This window comes from Chrysemys picta, chromosome 3 (genome assembly GCF_011386835.1).
Source record: "Chrysemys picta bellii isolate R12L10 chromosome 3, ASM1138683v2, whole genome shotgun sequence".
In the NCBI taxonomy this organism is placed as follows: Eukaryota; Metazoa; Chordata; order Testudines; family Emydidae; genus Chrysemys; species Chrysemys picta.
In genome coordinates this window covers 71105309-71124786 of record NC_088793.1, presented here as the reverse complement: position 1 = coordinate 71124786, position 19478 = coordinate 71105309, and the positions used below count along the sequence as shown (strand labels likewise).

General features: G+C 43.1%; 2 protein-coding genes across 6 annotated transcripts in view; one reads left to right on the top strand and one right to left on the bottom strand.

The window, feature by feature from the left end:
* The window catches only part of CASP8AP2 (caspase 8 associated protein 2), a 31184-nt gene extending 18028 nt beyond the window's left edge, over positions 1–13156 (bottom strand). Inside the window, exons 1-7 of one of the 3 annotated variants that reach the window (XM_042857589.2) lie at positions 11969–13129; positions 11035–11168; positions 10241–10316; positions 7965–8039; positions 6758–6858; positions 5131–5205; positions 3911–4026 (exon numbers count right to left, since the gene is read on the bottom strand). In XM_042857589.2, the coding sequence (XP_042713523.2) occupies positions 3911–4026; positions 5131–5205; positions 6758–6858; positions 7965–8039; positions 10241–10289 (416 nt within the window). In that variant the 5' untranslated portion in view covers positions 10290–10316; positions 11035–11168; positions 11969–13129. Of the gene's footprint in view, positions 1–3910; positions 4027–5130; positions 5206–6757; positions 6859–7964; positions 8040–10240; positions 10317–11034; positions 11169–11968 lie in introns of all 3 variants that reach the window. The other 2 variants (XM_005299730.4, XM_005299732.5) reach the window with 2 other exon arrangements.
* Positions 13157–13262: 106 nt separating this feature from the next.
* The window catches only part of MDN1 (midasin AAA ATPase 1), a 175711-nt gene continuing 169495 nt past the window's right edge, over positions 13263–19478 (top strand). For all 3 annotated transcript variants that reach the window (XM_065590185.1, XM_065590184.1, XM_065590183.1), the window contains exon 1: positions 13263–13563. In XM_065590185.1, the coding sequence (XP_065446257.1) occupies positions 13465–13563 (99 nt within the window). In that variant the 5' untranslated portion in view covers positions 13263–13464. The remainder of the gene's footprint in view (positions 13564–19478) is intronic.

Below are 19478 nucleotides of genomic sequence, written 5' to 3'. Positions count from 1 at the left end.
GCTGCACGCAATAGAAAACAAGTAAATTACGATAATCAAGCCTCATCAAGGCCATGTGCAACTGCTGCAAGGTCATCAAATGGGGGGGGGGGGGGAGGGGGGGAGAAAAAGCGCAGCCTATGCAGATAGTGAGGGGCATGTAAAAACTACCTAGCTAGAACAGAAAAGACTCACTTTTGTGCCAGGTCCAGCATATGGCACTCCACATAAAGGGACTGGTTAAAAACAACGCCATGTTTCTTACACTCTCGTGACTAACTCTAAACGAATTCCAGTCCATAATCCAGGAAACAAAGTAAGAGCATAGTGATAACATATAGAAGTTATGCTTGTAGTTGTTTTTAGAGTCAGGGATGAGATACCTACTTCTAAACTGAATCCAAGTGTACCTTCAAAGCTAAGAACAAACCTGTAAGGAACTTCAGGGCAAAAGAGACAATCACATGTCGGTGCCAAGCAGAGAAATGTTATTTGCTGACCAGTTAGCAGCCAAATATGAAATTTGCCTATGGATGAAAAAAATGTGGTTGTCCCTATTTTTGGTCTTATGCTTTCCAGTCAATAAAATATTGTTGCTGCTGTGATTGCCTAAAGCCATTTTTCTGCACTCTGCTTGTTTTGAACTTTTGTCATTTTTATTCCTTTTTTAGTATGCCTGATTTTCATTTAGTGCTAATGTTTAATTTTGCCCTCAATTTAATATACACTAAAAAAACCACTGTCCTTATTAGACTGAGACTAAGTCACATTGGAGATTATGTAATAACTCATTTCAAAGTAAGTAAAAATGCTAATCATTAGTATTATTTAGGTATTATGTTAATTGGGTTTGAAATCTAGATCTGATTAGACAGAATAGCTCACCTTTACCAGTTCAGCTTTCTACCGTTAAGTGTTCACTGTGACTGTGTCCACCAAGATGTTTTAATCCTGGTCCCCTTTTACACTAATAGAGAGTAGCCTGATATGGCTAGAAAGTATTTACACTGGGACCACTCACCAACATCTGCATCGAATCCTGTGGGTTTGCTGAATACCTGTATAAGCTTGTTTTGATTATGCTAATTGTAGAAAACCTATGTTCTGGCATCATAGTGCAACAATACAAGGAGAACAGTATTTTCATCAAGAGCAACAGACTCTGAAAGACATGTAGCCTGACAGCTAAAAGCATATGGGTACTTACATTTGTTGTGAACTTGATGGTATCTAAGTAATTTTTTAAATAACCACTTTATTTCCCTCTCACTCAACAGCTATGTAAAGTGGTTTAAGATTAACAATCTGTATATTGTCACAATGTACCAATTCTTCTTTATCAGTAGGCCACTGTGTGGAATTAAAGCATCAAAACTGAAATACATGGGTCTGATTTTTCTACAGATTTGTCTCTTAAGACCCAGAGAAGTTTACTTTTTCACAAATTTACCATTGCTATAGATAAGTTTTTGGACATAAGGGTTAAGACTCTGTTTCATTGTTTGAGTTCCAGTATATTGTATTTTATTCAGGTTCTTGTACTGTACCATCACCATGGTATCTAAGCATATAACACTTTGTAGTTTTTGCAAAGCCTCAAACAACAAGACATCTTCTCCTTATAAAGAAAGAAAGATTTCAGTCACGATGATGATGAAGTCTATCATGAAATATGTGCCCAAAATTTGTCTGTCAGGAATTGCCATAAGAATGTCCATTATGCTGACTAAATCAGCCCTTGACCAGGAATTTCCTACAATATGTTCTAAAGGAATGACAGATAAATGGGGATGACAGTGTGTTATGACTTGACTAGTAGCCTATAGTGCATGATGGACACCTCTGAAGTAGCTAATAATTGTCTCATCTTTTGGGGACTTATAGAAGTATAGTTTGAAAATGTTTTTCAAAATAAATTAAGATTTTGAAAGAAAACAATAGCTTTGAGATCTAGAATACTAAATTCAAGGTTGTGGGAAAAAAAACAGCTAACTTGTCACAGCCATCAGTTGAAAGAACTAACAGGACAAGGCAATGTGTGTTTATCAGACTATACACTATTCAAATACATTCATGTGGACAGTACCTTATGACAACTACGAATAAGGACAAATTTACATTTTTTGACCTCAGTCACAGCACTTCTGATAATCATCTCAAAAAGAACTTCATACAATTTAGGTATTAATGACCTCCAGCACTGCAACATCTGATTATCTCACAAATAATGGTTTTAGTCTCACAATACCCTTTAATAAGATAGGGATTTTTTTTTCATTTTACAGATGGATAAACTGATGCACAAATAAACTAAGGGACTTGCCTGAGGTCACAGAGGTAGTGAGTGACAGAGCTGGGAATTTAACCTAGCTCTCCAAAGTCCCAGTCCTGTGCCTTAGCCTCAGAGTCCAAGAACCAGCCAGCCAACTCCTTTCTAGTCTACATGCTTGTACTTTGAACTCCCTGGCCTAGGACAGCGAGAGTATGACAAGTTGCTAATAGAGAGAGCTCCCTCACAACTAACAGTGGAGGTAGAGCTCTTCAACATCTGGCTAGAAAGGCCAGCAAGAAGTATCCAAAAATATTTATTGGGTTTAATCCATCTGAGACCCTAGAGTAGACTAGCCCTGAAGTGGAAATATGGATGAGATAGTTCACATCAGTGGTCACCAACTGGTCAATCATGATTGATTGGTTGATCCTGGAGCCTCTGCCAGTTGATTGCGATCTCCGGACTGCTAAAAGTCCGGCAGCGCAGCAGGGCTCCCCAACAGGTAACTGGTCAATGGGAGCTGCGGGGGTGGCACTTGCGGGCATGGGCAGCGTGTGGAGACCTGCTGCCCCCCTCTCCCCAGGGGTTGCAGAGACATGCCATCAGCCAGCCACTTTTGGGAGTGGCGTGGGGCCACAACAGGCAGGCAGCTTGCCTGAGCCCCACTGCACTGTCGGCCGGGAGCTGCCTATAGTAAGCACCTCCCGGCCGGAGCCTACACTTTGCACCCCATCCTGCACCCCAATCCTCCTGCCCCAGCCCAGGGCACCCTCCTGCACCAAACTCCCTCCCAGAGACCACACCCCTCATCCTCTCCTGCACCCCCAACACTCTGCACCAACCTGGAGCCCCCTCCTGAACCCAAACTCTCTCCCAGAGCTTGCACCCCTCACTCCTGCACCCCAACCCCCTACCCCAGGCTCAGCCAATGCACACCCCACAGTTGAGAATGTTATACTGATTTGTGACAATCCCTGAAGGATTTTGGATCTATAAACCACCAATGACACTAATAAAAAGTAAAATTCATGAAATGTCCAGTGGATTCTATGAGATTAGGTATAATGTGACTGTATGACCCCTGCACCCAAACGCCTTCCCAGAGCTTGCACCCCAATCCCCTACCCCAGGCTGTGCCCGGAGCCCCCTCCCACACTCTGAACCCCTTGGCCCCAGCCCAAAGCCTGCACCCCCACCCCCTGCCCCAGCCTGGTTAAAATGAGTGAGGGTGGGGGAGAGCGAGCGACGGAGGGAGGGGGGAAATGGAATTAGCGGGACAGGGCCTCAGGGAAGGGTAGATCCTGGGTTGATCTTAATTCAAAAAGTGATCTTATGCGTAAAAAGGTTGGAGATCACTTGTCTACACTGAAACGCACATACAATGGGATGATTAAACTCCCCAGTTCAAACTTGAAGCAAAGATAAGGTTAAGCATATGGTCAGTCTGTTAGAAATTGTCAATGATCCCTGGGTAGAATCCAGAGAGTTCAGATCAGCACTTCTGACAAAAAAGAAAAAGAAAAAAAATGTACTAAGATTAGCAGTAGACAACCCATTTACTAAACAGTGATTTTTCATGCATAAAAAGTTTTTAATAGAAGGCTATAAACCTATGTTCAAACAAAAAGTAAATAATAAATTAGACTTGTCTACTTGTACCTTTGGTGGAGGTTACTGATTTCCTCATCTTTGCGATTAATTTCCACTCTAGCAGTTTTGATAAGTGCTGAAATATTCTTTTTAAGTGCCTGATTTTCATTTTGTAGAATGGAGTTCTATTTAAAAAAAATGCATGGAGAATTAGCCTGAAATATTTACCCTCATACATGCATAAAAACATCATTAGACACATATGATAGCAATTAGAAAAACAGACATTCCTATTAAAACGGACTACAAAATGTATTGCAACAGTGATGTAAAAGGCAGCGAATGAATGGTCTCTACATGAGTCAAAAGTCTTCACTCTTACTTATGTTCCTTGTGTTTTTGATATATTAAAAAATATAATCACCAAGATGTAACCATGTTTTATACGGCATGCCCATAGAATTGCACTGATTTAATCCACATCCTGCCTTGCTCCAGGCCCTCTACTATTTGTTGCTCTCACTGTCATTGTGTCAAGTGTACAATTTAGCTTGTAAGCTCTACAGGGCAGTGACCGTAATTCTCTCCTGGCAACATTAGTCTACACCGGGCCTACTGGAATTGATAGTGGGCATCAGATTGTTCTCACCAAAGCATGACAAAATAAAATTATATAGGAACAAATTCTGAGGCATTGAGCATCTTCAGCTCTCACGGCCATCAGTGGGAGTTGAGGTGTTCAGCATCAGGTCTTCATTTTTTGCTTTCAACTCCCTAATCTTCAGGATTAACTACTCTGAATGGCTGCGGAGACCCTGACACTAAACATTAAATAGACATTATCAACAAAAGAATTGGACATCATTCCAGAAGCAGCCAGCCAGCTCTCTCTCGCTCTTTTTTTTTTTTTTAAAGTATAGAGTTAGGGTTCCTAACAGGCTAGCTTACATTTTGTATGTAATTTTTAGAAACACAAGTTTATTTATCTAGTAATCTACTAAAGGCACAAGTGACTGTCTTTTGCTTTAAAGATTCCTGGCAAAGTTATTGCAGTAGATACCTACCAGAAAGGTACGATATTTAATTAGCTGTAAAAAGCAACAAAGAGTCCTGTGGCACCTTATAGACTAACAGACGTATTGGAGCATAAGCTTTCGTGGGTGAATACCCATTTCGTCATAGCTGTGTTATTCTTTCAAAGCAATATACATCGGATGCCATATTAGTGTATTTAAAGCAAACTGAATTCTCATTGATAAGTTTTAAAGATACCCTTTAGCACACAGTACCTGTGCCTGTACTTCCTTAAACTTCTTCATCAACTCTTTAATCTGCTGCTGACATTTTCCATACTCTTCCTTCAACTGTAAAATAAAGGTGTTTTCACTTTATAGAGGTTGACTATGCAAAAGTTGGTTAAGTTAATGGTTCTAAGATTTGTATCTGGAAATTGTTCTGTAGTTAAGGACGTAGCTTATAAAATAACATTTCTTCCCAAAACCATTCTCATTTTAAAATATTAACTTGTCTAAAAAGCTGTCAGATTAAAAAAAAAAAAAATCATGTTAGCCTGTTCATGTGAGTACATAAAATAACTTCCCCAGTTTGGATGTTAAAAAAGTTATGAAAAAGCTCACTGAATTTCACATGAGCAGAGTAAACTTACATGTGCATATATGTACAATGGTAGTAAGCTAGGGAGTTACAGGGAGCCAAGCCACTAGATGAAGATGAGTTTATCTGGAGTCACAAAACAAGCTTCTGCAGAAGTGGAACTTCTGATGAGTTTAAAAGCTGTGCTAAGCAGCAGTTCTGCATGCATTCCTTCTCTTACAACCTTTAAGAGCTCTATGGGCAGAGCAAGTCCTGTAGCTTTCTCTGGTTTTGTAAAGTACGAGTCCCCATCAGGGACCCTGTGGACTTTATGTAATGCAGAGGATTCAGTTTAAAATAAATATAATGAAAAATGCCAAAACCCAAACTTTCCAAAAACAGTCAAGGAACAAGTTCTTGTTGAGGTCAAAAGAATAAACAAAGTTTTAGAGTTTCTAATTTAAGATACTTTTTGAATCATCCAGAAGTTAGGAAACTTTTATAAAAATGAATATGCAGTTTTCCAAACAGTCATACTTATATCACAATTTAGCCAACTGCCTCCAAATTTTCAAAACATTTATTTTCTTTTTATTCAGGAACTACAATTAAGAGGTTTAAGGTAAAGTAGTTTAAGTTTTGCAGTTTCAAGATTACTTTCCTGATAAGTCTAATCACACCCTTAAGTATACTGACCGTTTCTCCATAATCAGTGCAAGAGTTTTTTCATAATATAATTGGGAGGAAGACTGAAATGTCAAAGGGTATAATCTCATCATGACACTTCATGCATTAACACAGGAGTCAGCAACCTTTCAGAAGTGGTGTGCCGAGTCTTCATTTATTCACTCTAATTTAAAGTTTTGCGGGCCAGTAATACATTTTAACAAGGTCTCTTTATATAAGTCTTTAATATATAACTAAACTATTGTATGTAAAGTAAATAAGGTTTTTAAAATGTTTAAGAAGCTTCATTTAAAATTAAATTAAAATGCAGAGCCCCACCCCTGGACTGGTGGCCAGGACCCGGGCAGTGTGAGAGCCAATGAAAATCAGCTCACGCGCTGCCTTTGGCACGCGTGCCATAGGTTGCCTACCCCTGCATTAACATGAGAATAGATAGAGCCATAATTAAAACACGAGCCCAATTCTCTTACATAACCTTTGAAATTAAGATAAAATTGTTTAGTACATAGTTTTGTTATATTAAAGTTTTCTTTTTTTCTTCTACGATTTGACCACCAGTGTTGTTTTAAAACAATTTTTGCAGTCTGCTAGCATATGACAATTTTTTCTATTAGCTGTAATCATATTAATACACACATCATTGTAAGTTGCTTCCTTTGCAGTTCCTTCTTCAATCAGGATCTCATCAAATAAGTTTAAACAGTTTCTTGTGGGTGTAGAGTTTTGAGCAGGATTGTCTGAAATAAGAATTACTCATTAAGTAAAGGAAAAAAATATGATCAAAGTAGTTTGTTATGCAGTGAGCAGCCTTCTGTCACAGAGGAGAAGCCTTTTAAACAAGACGGCTCATATTCTTCAATGAAAAAGTCACAACAGTAAAAAGATTCTCTCCTCTCACCCCCTCCCCCACTTTAATATTTGTGCTACTTTTATTTTATTTGAAAATTTAAGGGCCTAATTTGCATTCTAATGTAAAAGTGAATGAAATTTAGTTTTAAAGTCTACTTGCAAATATTTTGCTTAAAATTTTTTATTCTTGTTACTGATTCATAGGACAGCTACCCTCACTGAATGTGAGTGCATTTTACATGATTGGTTAATACTAACTGGTTAACAATTAAAACAGAGAGCAAATGCATAGCAAGTCCTTTAATTTAAGTGTGCCGAGAAGGGGTAAATCTAGATGGTAGGCCAAATTTCCAGGATTTTAAAGTCAGTAATTAATGGATAGCCAGAACAAAGTGTGTCTTGCAATGCATTCTGCATCTGGCCGGGTTCAGTCTTAGAAACATTTCCAGTGGGAGAAGATTCCTGAAGCAGAGGCCAGCTACCAAGAAAGCCCAGCCTCTGACTCCTGTGAGTTACATATACAGGTAGCAGCCAGGTCATTCAGAAAGAGAAGGGGCAGTCTCAGCACTCAACCCAGTAACCAAGAATGTTCCACAATGAAGGGCATTTAGAATATAACTGCCAAACTTTCCTCTTTGTTGCTTTATGTCCCTTTCCAAGTCTTGACTCACTTGCTTTAGCTCCACTGTAATGCAGAAGCATAGACCACAGACAAACACTCTCCCTCATCCTATCTATATGTTTTGTTCATCAGTCACCTAGACTTCAAGATCTCTGTGACAGGGATTGTCTTCTTTGTTATTTGTTATGAGCCTACCACAATGGGGCCCTAATCCTTGACTGAAATTCGTAGATGCTACCATAATACAAATAGATATTATTAACAAAATGCATCCAATCAGGCAGGTGACACTTTATTTGTGCGTAGCATCAAGAATCCTCACACAGTAGATCAAACTGAATAAGACAATGCAGCAGTTTACTATCTACATACCTGAAACAACCGAAGTGCTGTCTAACCCATCGTAAATATCCACTGAGCTCTCATCATCATCCCTAAAAGAGGAAGCTGCAAGATCAAAAGCAAAATGTTTAAACTTTTAGTAACTTTTAAGCTTTACTCTTCTATGCAAGTGTGCATTTCTCAGAACTACAATTAACACTAATGTATTAATGAACAATATTTTACATTTGTATAGCACCTATCATTGCCAACTACTTCGTAAGTAAGCATTGTACTGCTACACATTGGTGGGAGACAGGGACATTTTGGCCAACGACACTAAGGCAAGTTTCCACTCCTATGAAAAAACAACTCTTTAGTGTCAATGAGAAAAAGACAGACCCGTGGTTCCCAAAGTCTTAGACAGAAGACCTACACATAAATAAATTTGTAAGCAGTAAGTCAGCCGTATTGAAATTTGAAACCCTAGTCCAATGGCACTTCACACCCAAAGCTTGGGCCACTCTGGAAATTAGATAAAAGCATCATAACACCAAATGACGGAAAACTACTGCTATATTTAAATCTCCTCATAGTACATTGATAAAAAATTTAATATAGCAATCTGTTTATGTAATCTGTGTTTCAATTCAAATAGCTTATTCATATGATTAAAGTTTACTAACATTTTAATAATATAACTAGAGCTCGTTGGAAAAAGCTGCGAGGAGTCCTTATGGCACCTTAGAGACTAACAAATTTATTTGGGCATAAGCTTTCATGTGCTAGAACCCACTTCATCAGACCCACAAGCTTATGCCCAAATAAATTCGTTAGTCTCTGAGGTGCCACAAGGACTCCTCGTTATTTTTTCTGATACAGACTAACACAGCTACCACTCTGAAACCTGGAAAATGCTGGTTCATCAAGACTGAAATTTCCCATGAAAGCAAGCCTGCTTTGAAGAACTTGCAGAGGTCCCTACCAGCTCCCTTGGCAGGCTTCAGGGGAGCCCCATCATGTGGACTGCTTTGGGCCAGAGACTGCAGGTCTTCCAGATTTCCTACAGCAGAGCTGGGAGCCTGGAAGCCCTGGTTCTGCAGCAAGGAGCCTAGAAGCCCTGAAAACTCTGGCTTGAGCTAGAAGCCAGGAAGCACTGGGAGCCATAGCTTTCAGGTTCCCTGCCACGCAGCTGGGAGCCTGGCAGACTTGGTTCTCAGCATTTAAGCTCCTAGCACTGCAGCAGAGATTCTGAAAGCCCCAAATGAATCCGGAGCGGTCAGGCTCCCTGCTGCTGAACCAGAGTCCTTGGCTAGTTGGCTCCCTGGGCTGAGCCAGACTCTTGAAGCAGCTAGCTCCCCAAGCTGTGGGAGTCAGCCAGCTGGCCTAGAAGTTTGGAAGCCCTGAGATCTCAGCCTCGGGGCAATCTGCATGGCAGGGCTGCCCCACAAGTGCAGACCCCTGGATCTCTGGCTGATGTGAATTGTGTCAACAGCTGTTTCACTGCAGCTATTCAATGATGGGCAGCAATGAAACTGATATGAATCATGTTTATTTCACTCAGCTGCTGCTGGGTATCAAGGAGCATATTTCATTTTAGAAACACCATGTTTCAGTGTTTCCAAAAGAAAAAATTTCCAAATCCCCCAGTTCACAAGAAATTCTGAATAACATCTTTTATTGGTCTTATTTTTCAGGTTAACAATCCAAGTCTTTTCAATAGCTTTTCATATCAGACTTCTCATGCCTCTACTCATTCTCACTGGTGTTCTTTGAACCCCTCCAATTATGCAACAAACAGTTATTACTACTGAAGATATTGGTATGCACAGGGCATCTGAAATTTATGATCTGGTCTTGTGTGCCTTGTTTTGATTTTCTCTTGGTTGGGAAAATAATGTTTACAGTATCTTGACTGCTTGTGAAAGTAAATGTACTCATGCATATACAGCAGACACAAACTAGTACACCTCCTATAATATTCCCACATAAAAAACTGTATTAAAATGGAGTTCACGTTGAGGGTAGCAACTTAAAGGTAAGAGACACTACTGGGATGTTGTAGTTATCTCAAAATCCTGCATTACAAAACCCTCTACACACATTAAGATACCCACACAACCTTAACTCTGGCCCGTACTGACACCATGCATTAACCATATGATTATGTCATTTTAGTACTTGCAGTACCAGATTAGATTAAACTGATTTTTAAAGACACATTCTATTCTTTTCACTCATCATAGTATTACTATACATATGGTGTGGAGGATTTGTCTTCATGTTGCAAAGTAAAAAATTAACAACCTATTTAATAAAGGTCTTACCATCACAAGGAATATCACATAATGTCAGTCCATCATCATCTGTTGCCATTATACTAATTCCCTACAGCTTCCCCATCTGCGTGTGTACAATAAAAAAGCAGAACAGTTAGATTAACCAATAATTTTAAAACAATATCATAAACTAAAAGCATCTTTAAGGATCACTCACAATGGGTTCGAATTTGGTACTCATTCTTTAATGAGATCCAACAACAAGCAAAGTAGATCCAGGTAGATTTTTAATGCCAGGTTACAGAATTTAGCTCTGTAGTCTGGCAAAATAAAATATAAATAAAGGACAACTTCATACACAATTAGAAGTGTTCTTAAGCATGACAAAATTATATTAATCTCTATATTATTTAGTATTGCTAAATAATCGTCATAGGAAAAAACTTTCCTATGCAGCCAGCTCAGTTTATACTGCGTAAAGATAATAGGTCTACCAAGTGTATTCCTAAACCAATTAATGAAAATAATCCAATTCCACTCCTGTCTACACTTTAAAAGTAAATTCCTGTTACACTTAAAAACCAAAGCAGCAACCCGTATAAACACTGCACATTTACAAGACATTTTTCCCGCCAATGGATCCAATAGCACTTAACCCAAGACATTGTACATCAACTGGAAACTATCATTTCATCCTTCCCACCCTCATTGACATGCAGCCACTGCCAAAGTGAGGGTGGCAGCCTGGTGAACATTGATTAATACAATGGGGGAACGGGGGGGGGGGGGGGGACTAAGATATCTGGATAACAGCAGAAGTAACTATGCTATGAAATCTTTACCAGGGCATACACATAGGGCAGCATCAAGATTCTCAGTGGGCGGAGGTGTTGCTCTCCTCTGGACTTTCTCCAATTTGTCCAAATCTCTCCTGAAGTGTGGTGCTCAGAACTGGACACAATACTCCAGTTAAGGCCTTATCAGTGTTGAAAAGAGTGGCAGAATTACTTTTTGCTTACACCACTCCTGCTAATACATCCCGGAATGGCATTTGCCTTTTTTTTTTTTTTTGCAACAGTATTGTACGGTTAGTTCATATTTAGTTTGCGATTCACTATAACCCCCAAATACTTTTCTGCAGCAATCCTTCCTAGGTAGTCATTTCCCATTTAGTATGTTATGCCATGCCAGGGATGGCAATGGGGAGAATAGGGGTTATGCCATGCCAGGAGGTGAGGGAAGAACAGGGATTGGGTTTATGCCTGCCCAGGGATGGCGGGCAGCTGTGGGCTATGCCAAGATGGGGATGACAACGACTGGGCGATGGGGCGAGGGCAGACGGGAGCTATGCCAGGCTGGGGGAAGTACCTGGGAGGGGGCATGTCAGGCTGGGGATGGCAACAGCTGGGCAGAGGGGTGGGGGCCATGCCAGTCCGGGGGGGGATAATGCCGGGGGGGATGGCAGCCGGGCAGCTCATACTGGGTGGGGATGGCAGCAGCTAGGAAGGTGTAGCTGTGCCAGGCAAAGGGGGTGGCGTCTGGGTGGGGAAGGTGGTGGGGGGGGCTGTGCCAGGCAGAGGGGGTGACGTCTGGGTGGGGAAGGTGGTGGTGGGGGCTGTGCCAGGCAGAGGGGGTGGCGGGGTTGTTCCAGGCTAGCGGTGGGTGACTGAGCCAGGCGGGGGGCGGGGACTCGGTCTCTCTCTTCCAACCCCTCCCCCTGGCTGCGCGCATCCGCCTGGTGCCCGCCGCGGACCCTGTCCCGCCCCCTTCACCAACCGGGTGGCGTCTCTCCCTCGCCGCGGCAGCTTCCCAGAAACCCGGGATCCCCCCCACTGCCGCCGTTGTCGCCGCCGCAAGTCCCGCAGGCCGGGCCAAGGGGAGGAGGGGCGGGTTTCGGGCAACGGCCAGCCACTCAGTAGGGACGCACAGCACGTAACCTTATAGACGTCACTAGTTTCCGCCTCTAGGAAAAAACAGTTGGCGCGAAAGTGAACCGTCTGCGGCGGCCCCGCCCCCAACAACCTGGCCCTGCCCCCCTCCACTCAAGCTCCGCCCCCTTCTCTCTGTGCCCGGAGCTCCGCTCCGAGACCCTCGCGCTCTCCTCTCCTTCCGGAGCTCCTGACCCAGCGCCCCGCCTGCCCGGAGGGAGGGAGGGAGGGGTAATGCCTCGCGTCCTGGGGCAATGGGCAGACGAGGAAGTTCATTTTTAAGTCTCTATTTTCACGCCGCAGCTAAAAATACAGCCGCACAATCCTCGTGCTCCGCCCGTGGGCAATGCTCGTGGCGGCCAAGGGGGAGAGAAACAGCGCCGCGAATTGCCTTTGCCTGCGTTAGTAGCACTGTTTGCAGCGCTCAAATGACATAATTCGTTTTTCACCACCGTCCCCTCCAGCGGCGTGTTGGGTACAGTGAGCTGGGCAAGGTCTCCGTCATGAAGCACCACTCTGAAACCATTTGCAGCTTGAGGCCCTTATTCAGTGAAAGTAAATCGAGTCGGTGTGGGCATAAATGCATCCCATCGTAGGATCAGAGTGTAAAATAGGAGGCCCCGATCCTGCTGTCAGTGAATCAATGTCTAAACTCCTTGAAAACATTGTAAGGCTGTCTCCTTCTCATCCAGATTCCCCCACCAGTCTCTGTTGTGCCCTGGTGTCTACAGATCACTGCCAACACGCAAAGAGACAGCTACAGTTCATGCGCAGCTAGTCAGTATCAAAACATGATCGTGTTCTAGTTACCTCGTCGCCCTTCTCCCCGAGCCCGACCTGTTCGTCTCTACACCTGCTGTCTCCTCGCTGCCCATGTAGCTGCAGTGTCATACTTAGTGCCTTGGCACCTGGCAGGACCGAGCTCTGAACGCTGAACCCGGGCAGAACAGAGCAGTAGCATCCGTGATCACAGAGAAGGGACAGGGTAAGACTCGCCCCAGCTCCCGATGCTATAAATAGAACTGCTGCTGCTCCCGTTGAGCCCCTTGGAAAACTACAGATCCCAGCATGCAGCGCTCGATCTTCTGAGTGGCCGCTCGGCTCACGGGGGGAGTGTTGCATGCTGGGACACGTAATTTTCCAGCGGCCCCGCGGCTGGGGACCCGAGGCTACTTCCTTTCTCTCAACGGCGCTGGTTGGTGACGTTTTGCCAGAAACGGAAGCTTGTCTTGTGCGAGCTGCGCGTCTCTTCTTGTCTCCCACGTGTCGCGGTGTATCGGAGCTTCCAAAGGGACGCGCGCCCCTCCCCCCTCCACGAGAGACCCCCGGAGCTCGCGGCGGGGGATGGAGGCTCTGCGGCTCCGCCTCGCCGGCCCGCTGCAGCTGGTGGCGCAGCGGAACGAGAAGAGCAGCAGCGAGCTGGGCAGGTTCCTGGCCAAGCAGGTGAGCGAGTGGCCGCGCAGCGCCCGTGCAGCTCCCGGGGGCACGGGGCAGCTCCCGGGGCAGCCCTCCTAGCCCGCGTCTCCCCCAGCTCCCGCCTGCTGCGTCATCCGGCTATCGCTATGGGGCTGGGGAGGAGAACAAGGGAGCCCCCCTCTTCTGAAGCACCCCCCACCCCTCGTCTGCTTCGCCAGAACTGCCCTCCCAAAAGATACGACCTCTCCCAAAAGATACGACCCCCCCTGCCGTCCATCTCCCTCCCTCCCGCCCTAGCGTCTGCCACGGAGAGCAACGGACAACTGCACCCTGTGCAGAGAACACCACGCACCCCCATCGCCCCTCCATCTTTGTTTCCTGCTGGCTCTCACCCTGCAATGCTTGTCCAGCCCTATCTGCTCACCTAGGTGTATCCGTAATGGGGAAAGGACACAACATCTTTTCTACTGTTTTGCATAGTTAGATCTTTTTTTCTTCTGGCCTCTATAGTTGGATCCATGGGAGCTCCCCTTCCGACATGTCTGTTCTGTATCCCCATCGACAATAAACTGTTCCTTCTTGGTTTTAATCTCCACTGTCTTCCAGGCCTATGGAGATGAATCTACCCTACAGTGAGAGCTAGAGGGAGCTAGGTATTGAAATACCTTTGAGGATCTGGGCCTCAGTTTCTCTGCTTCAGTCCCCTACACTTCAGGATGTATTTTTCTCTCACTCTCTTCTCTGTAAATATTAGAGGGAGTATGGTCTAGTAAGTAAAGGACAAGAAGTCCTGGGTTCTATTCTTAGCTTTACCACTTGCTGTGTGATCTGGAGAGGATCTCTGACTTCTATGTGCTTTAGTTTCTTTAGTTAAAAAGTAGGGTTACTTATCTACGTTGTGGGATGTTGAGGTCTAATTCATTTATGTTTGTGAAACATTGGGAGGTCTTCAGTTGGAAGGTGTTGGAAGAGGATATACAAGTGGGAAAATTGTGTATTCTAGTATCTTTCGTGACCGAAGTTTCAAAGCACTTAAACAGCATATACACACACACACACACACACCTCAAACTACACTTTTCCATTTGAGTGCCTAGTAGGAAATGTTCCTGATGTCTGAGTGTGAGGGAGGCTAAACCATCAAACTTTTTCAGGGTGTAAACTTTTATTTCAAAATGATTTTTCTCTGCTACAGTTAGGAAAAACCTTCCTACTGTGAATCTGTGATTTGCAGTCTTGTTTATTTTTAGACAGCGCTAGTCATTGGTGGTTACAGTTTTCTCAAGCACTAGTAGGAGGAAAGTGAAATTGACGTGCAAGGATTTAGCTAACACTATAGGTGAACATGTATGTGGGAGATCAGATGGATGCGAGAACTGCAAACATAATTGTCCGTGACTATTGCAGACTGTTGTCTTCTTGCTTTGAGCTGTTTACTTTTTTCGCATAAGGTGTTGATGCATATTGCTTCAAAATAGTTAATGGTAACATGACAAACATGACACCACCTTGCTCTGTCATGGGCTGCTGCTTCCCAGTTACTAGGCTCAACCTCACATGTTTTCAGGTTTGACTTCAATGTATCTTTATACCATTTGTACCAGCCACCATGAGAGTGACTGCCTTGTTTTAACTGACCATAAATTATGGCCTTGGGTGTTCTTGAGTCAGCCATACAAATAAGGTGCCCAGACCAATGCAGCTGAGCCATTATGAGCATGCTTTGAGTGCAGGACATCTGTCAACAATTGAGGATTTTGGTATTAGGAATCTTGATCCACGGCAAATGGGACTGATTGAGTTTCCTGGAATGGGACAATGTGTTGTTCATGTCTCACAACCATACAGAAGTGTCGTTAGCACAACTGCCCGATAGATATTTTGATTATCACTTATTTTGGTGCCCTTATTATTCTGTAGGTGGTGTAGCAACTTCCCAAATGCAGAGCTTGCCTTAGACAGCATGTTCTCTAGGTAACAAGAGGAGCGTTGAGAGGAGTGTTATTGATCTTAATAAATGGGTAGACATGCACATCTCCCTGCACAGGTTCATACAGTATTTCAGTTTTCTTTAGACTAATTGTGAAACCAAAGCAATTAACTGCATGAACGAAATGATCAGTTATAAATTGAATGCCATTAATCTAGTGAACAACTAGTGCACAGTCATCAACAAATAAAAGTAAAAAGTAAATAAGTAAAGCTGCCACTTTTGTGTGAGCACAGAAGCGTTGCAGATTAAACAGTTTAATATTGTTGCAGAACTGAATAAATACTTCTGTCAGTATTATGAAATGCATGCTTAAGCATAGCCAAAAAAAGGATGGAAAAGAGTATGGGAGCAAGCACAGAGCCTTGTTTGGGGCCATTGGTGACAGGGGTCCGATATCTTGCCATTTTCCACCACCCTGACCAGTGTCCCATTATGGAAGGACCAAATGACAGAAATAAACTTTGCACAGCATCCAAAGATGAACAGAGTTTCCAGAGTCCCTCATGATTTACAGAATCAAAAGCCTTAAGGGTGATAGGGCAAACTGATAAAGGTGAACAATGTTGACATCCTTGAAATCCTGTGGTACTGACTCTTGCTCCCATATAATATGGAAGAGCCTTGTAAGGTGCCTTGCGATGTAGTAGCCAGCCTGCTTGTACAGCTCTGCTGGATTGGCATCTATTCAGGTGATTTCCCTTGTGACATCTGCTTGACTATAGTCTTGTATGAGGTAGGGGCTGGTGCAGGCCCTTCTTCTAAAGGGTATTGTAGAAGAGCATTCATTGCTTCCTCAGGGATATCTGAAGTGTAGTTGGACGGGACACCTGAGTTTACTTCTCATCAAGCATTTCTTTTTTGTCAATTAAAAGTTGATTGCCATCCAGAGTGCATACAAGGGTTATCCTGTTTCACCTGGGGCCATACACAGCATGGAGACCAGGAAAAAAGCTTTTGGTGTGCTTGCTGTCTGCTATCGGTTATAATTCCGCCACTTTGTTTTCCGCCATTGCTTTATCATATGCCGAAGTTTGATCTGAACCATCTGATTTGCTCAATGATATGCAGCTGTTCTGGCAGCTGAACTTTATCTGCTTTGTAGGCTTGTAGCAAAAGCATGCAGTGAGTTCAAGAGCTGACATAGTTCAGAGTCATTCTCATCAAACCAGTCCTGATATTTCCTCTTAATAAAGTCAAAAACTTCAGCTGCCAAGTCATATATTGTAGGAAATTGACAAGACTGTCAGAATGATACATTTGGGAGCTGAATCTGACAGATGAGAAGCAGTGGAATAAGGCATTGAAGTTATTCATGAGGAAGAAAGACCTGAGAAATGGAAGCGGGGAAGGGTAGAATAGCAGGAAGAGGCAGAGCAGTCCATCTCTCTGACTGCAGCCAGGAGGCCAGTGAAATAGTATGAGACCTGGGAGAGAGAATGTCCTTCCCCTTTCCTGTAGCTTTAGGAGAAGGTGAGCTTCAATTTTATTACTCTTGCTTGCTGGAAACTGATAGAAAGATGGATTATAGGTCAGGGGCCAGTGGTAGAACCCTGGTGGATAGTAGTTAATTCTTTTGGCGAGATGAAAGACTGTGGTGGTTTTGCCAGGCTTTGAACCTTCAGTTTCCGAGAACTTAGTGCCTTATCATTAGGCTTAGGCCACTCAACAGCAATCATCTCCAGCCATCCGTTCTGTTCATCGTTTTAATTTGCTAAATATATTATATCTTTATGGCTTTATATACGGGATACATGCTACTTGTATCGTTCTGCACTTCAGTACTCTTGTTTGGCTCCCTTCTCCTCATCCCTTTAGTATTTCATAAATCATTGTCAAAGGGACTTGTCCAAAATCTATTTGGTACTCCTGTGGGAATTCTGCGCCATTGCACAATGCAGAAATTTGCAGAATTCCCCATTTCCCCTGCAGAATTGGGGTGGCAGAGCTGCTGGCCACCACCAGGGGCCGCTGGACTCTGCAGAGCCCAGCTCTCAGTGAGCGGAGCACCCAACCTGGTTGGGCTGAGGCTGCACAATCTGCTTGATCTTTATTCTCCCAGGGATGGGAGAGGGCCTGGGAGACCCAGCTCTGGCAAAGGGTGAGGAATGGCAGGGCTGCGCCACATCACGTCTCCTGGCAGGACAGTAAAGAATCTGAGGGGAATAAAGCCTCTGGGGGTGCTGGTATCTGGGCTGGGAGATAACCTGCAGCTGGGCTCTGGGGGAATGGGAGTGCAGGAGTCTGGGCTCTGGGGCACCCACACAGCCCCCTCTAGTACCGCCCAACTGGAACTGGGTTGTTGTAGGGGTTTTTTAAATTCTCTGCTCCTGGGGGAATCTTTTTTTTTGCTGCTGTCTATACTGTTGACATACTTGTTGACAGGCATTTTGAAATAAATTATGAAAATAATTGAAACTGAAGTGATTATACTGTGTTGTTTTGACAAGTAAAATATGCAGAATTTTGCTGAATTTTAAAATACTGTGTGCAGAATTTTTAAAATTTTGTCACAGAATTCCCCCAGAAGTAATTTGGGGAAGAAAGTCCTGCTTTTGGGATTCATTTTAAATAAGTGTTTAAAACTTCTCCCTCTGGTTATAAGGGATTTTGCTGTTCATGCTTAAATGAGACGTATAAATAGTGTCTCAGCTAAAGAAAAATAATCATGCCAAAATTTCAACCAATCTTAATTTCCTGACCTTGCATTTCTGGGTAATGCAAGCAAACCCCATGTTTGTGAGGGGTAGCAATTAATTTGAGTCTAAAATGAAAGGTATTAGTGTGGTTACAGGCACATGGTGCATACACTAAGAAGGACACTAGTGACTGAATGTTGTAGGTATTTATTTGGACTAGATGAAATGAGTTTGGCTTAGTACAGTTATTGTTTGTGGGGGATCCATATCATGCAGCACCCTCACAATTGGCACCCTTGTTGGCAACTCTGTGAGAAGCCAAGGATTGAATTGTCATGGCAACAGAATGACCCTTCTCACCATTAGAGGGATTTCTCTAGCTCAGTGGTTCCCAAACTTTGACAACCTGTGAACCTCTTTCATGAAAATGTCAAGTCTCACGAACCCCCTCCTAAAAATGAATATTTCCAGGGATTTTCTCCTTTACCTGAGTTTAAATTATAAAAGCAGTAATCTTGGAAATACACAATTTGTTTTTATGACATAATTATTACACACTATTTATTATTAATTATTATTTATCATTACAGTATTTTTATTACATTATGAAAACGGCAACACTCTTCCAAGATCTCACTTTTGTAGCTTGTATCACTTCGAATAAGCCTGTTATAAGACAAGGTTCCTATGTTTCATCAAGGAGTATCAGATGTGAAACAGCAGGAAGGTATTTAAGAAGTCAACTCAAAGAGTTCCTCCTACACAAGCATTCAGGTCTTGAGCAGTCCAGACAAACAACGCACGTTACAACAAAGCTTAAACTTGTTCTTCATAATAATTTTAAAAACAATACTAGCTGCCTATTTCATTTTAAAAACAGCAAAAAATATCCACATCCTTTCCAATTCTTATAAGGAGTCTTGAAGTTTAAATCTCCTCAGTGTGATAGATAGGCTTGCTTTGATATGCTTAGCTCTTGGAAATCCAGGGGCTCTGGGCTGCTGGCCCCGTGCTGCCTGGGGTCCCTAGGGACAGCTCTGTCCGCCATTAGGGATTTTTTTCCCCGAGAACCCCCTGTAACATTTTGCGAACACCCAGGGGTTCATGAACCACAGTTTGGGAACCACTGCTTTAGCTAGAGTAGGTTCAAGAAAGGCTGGTAAGGAAAGGTAGGGGGAAGTTTTCACTGCTGCTAGTCATGCCATATTTACTCTGTGAATAGAGGATTTCAGTTTTCATTGGTGTCAAGGGGATATCTTTCACAAGCACTAGCCTTACCTATTAAGGCTATGTCTGCACTACAGAGTCTTTGC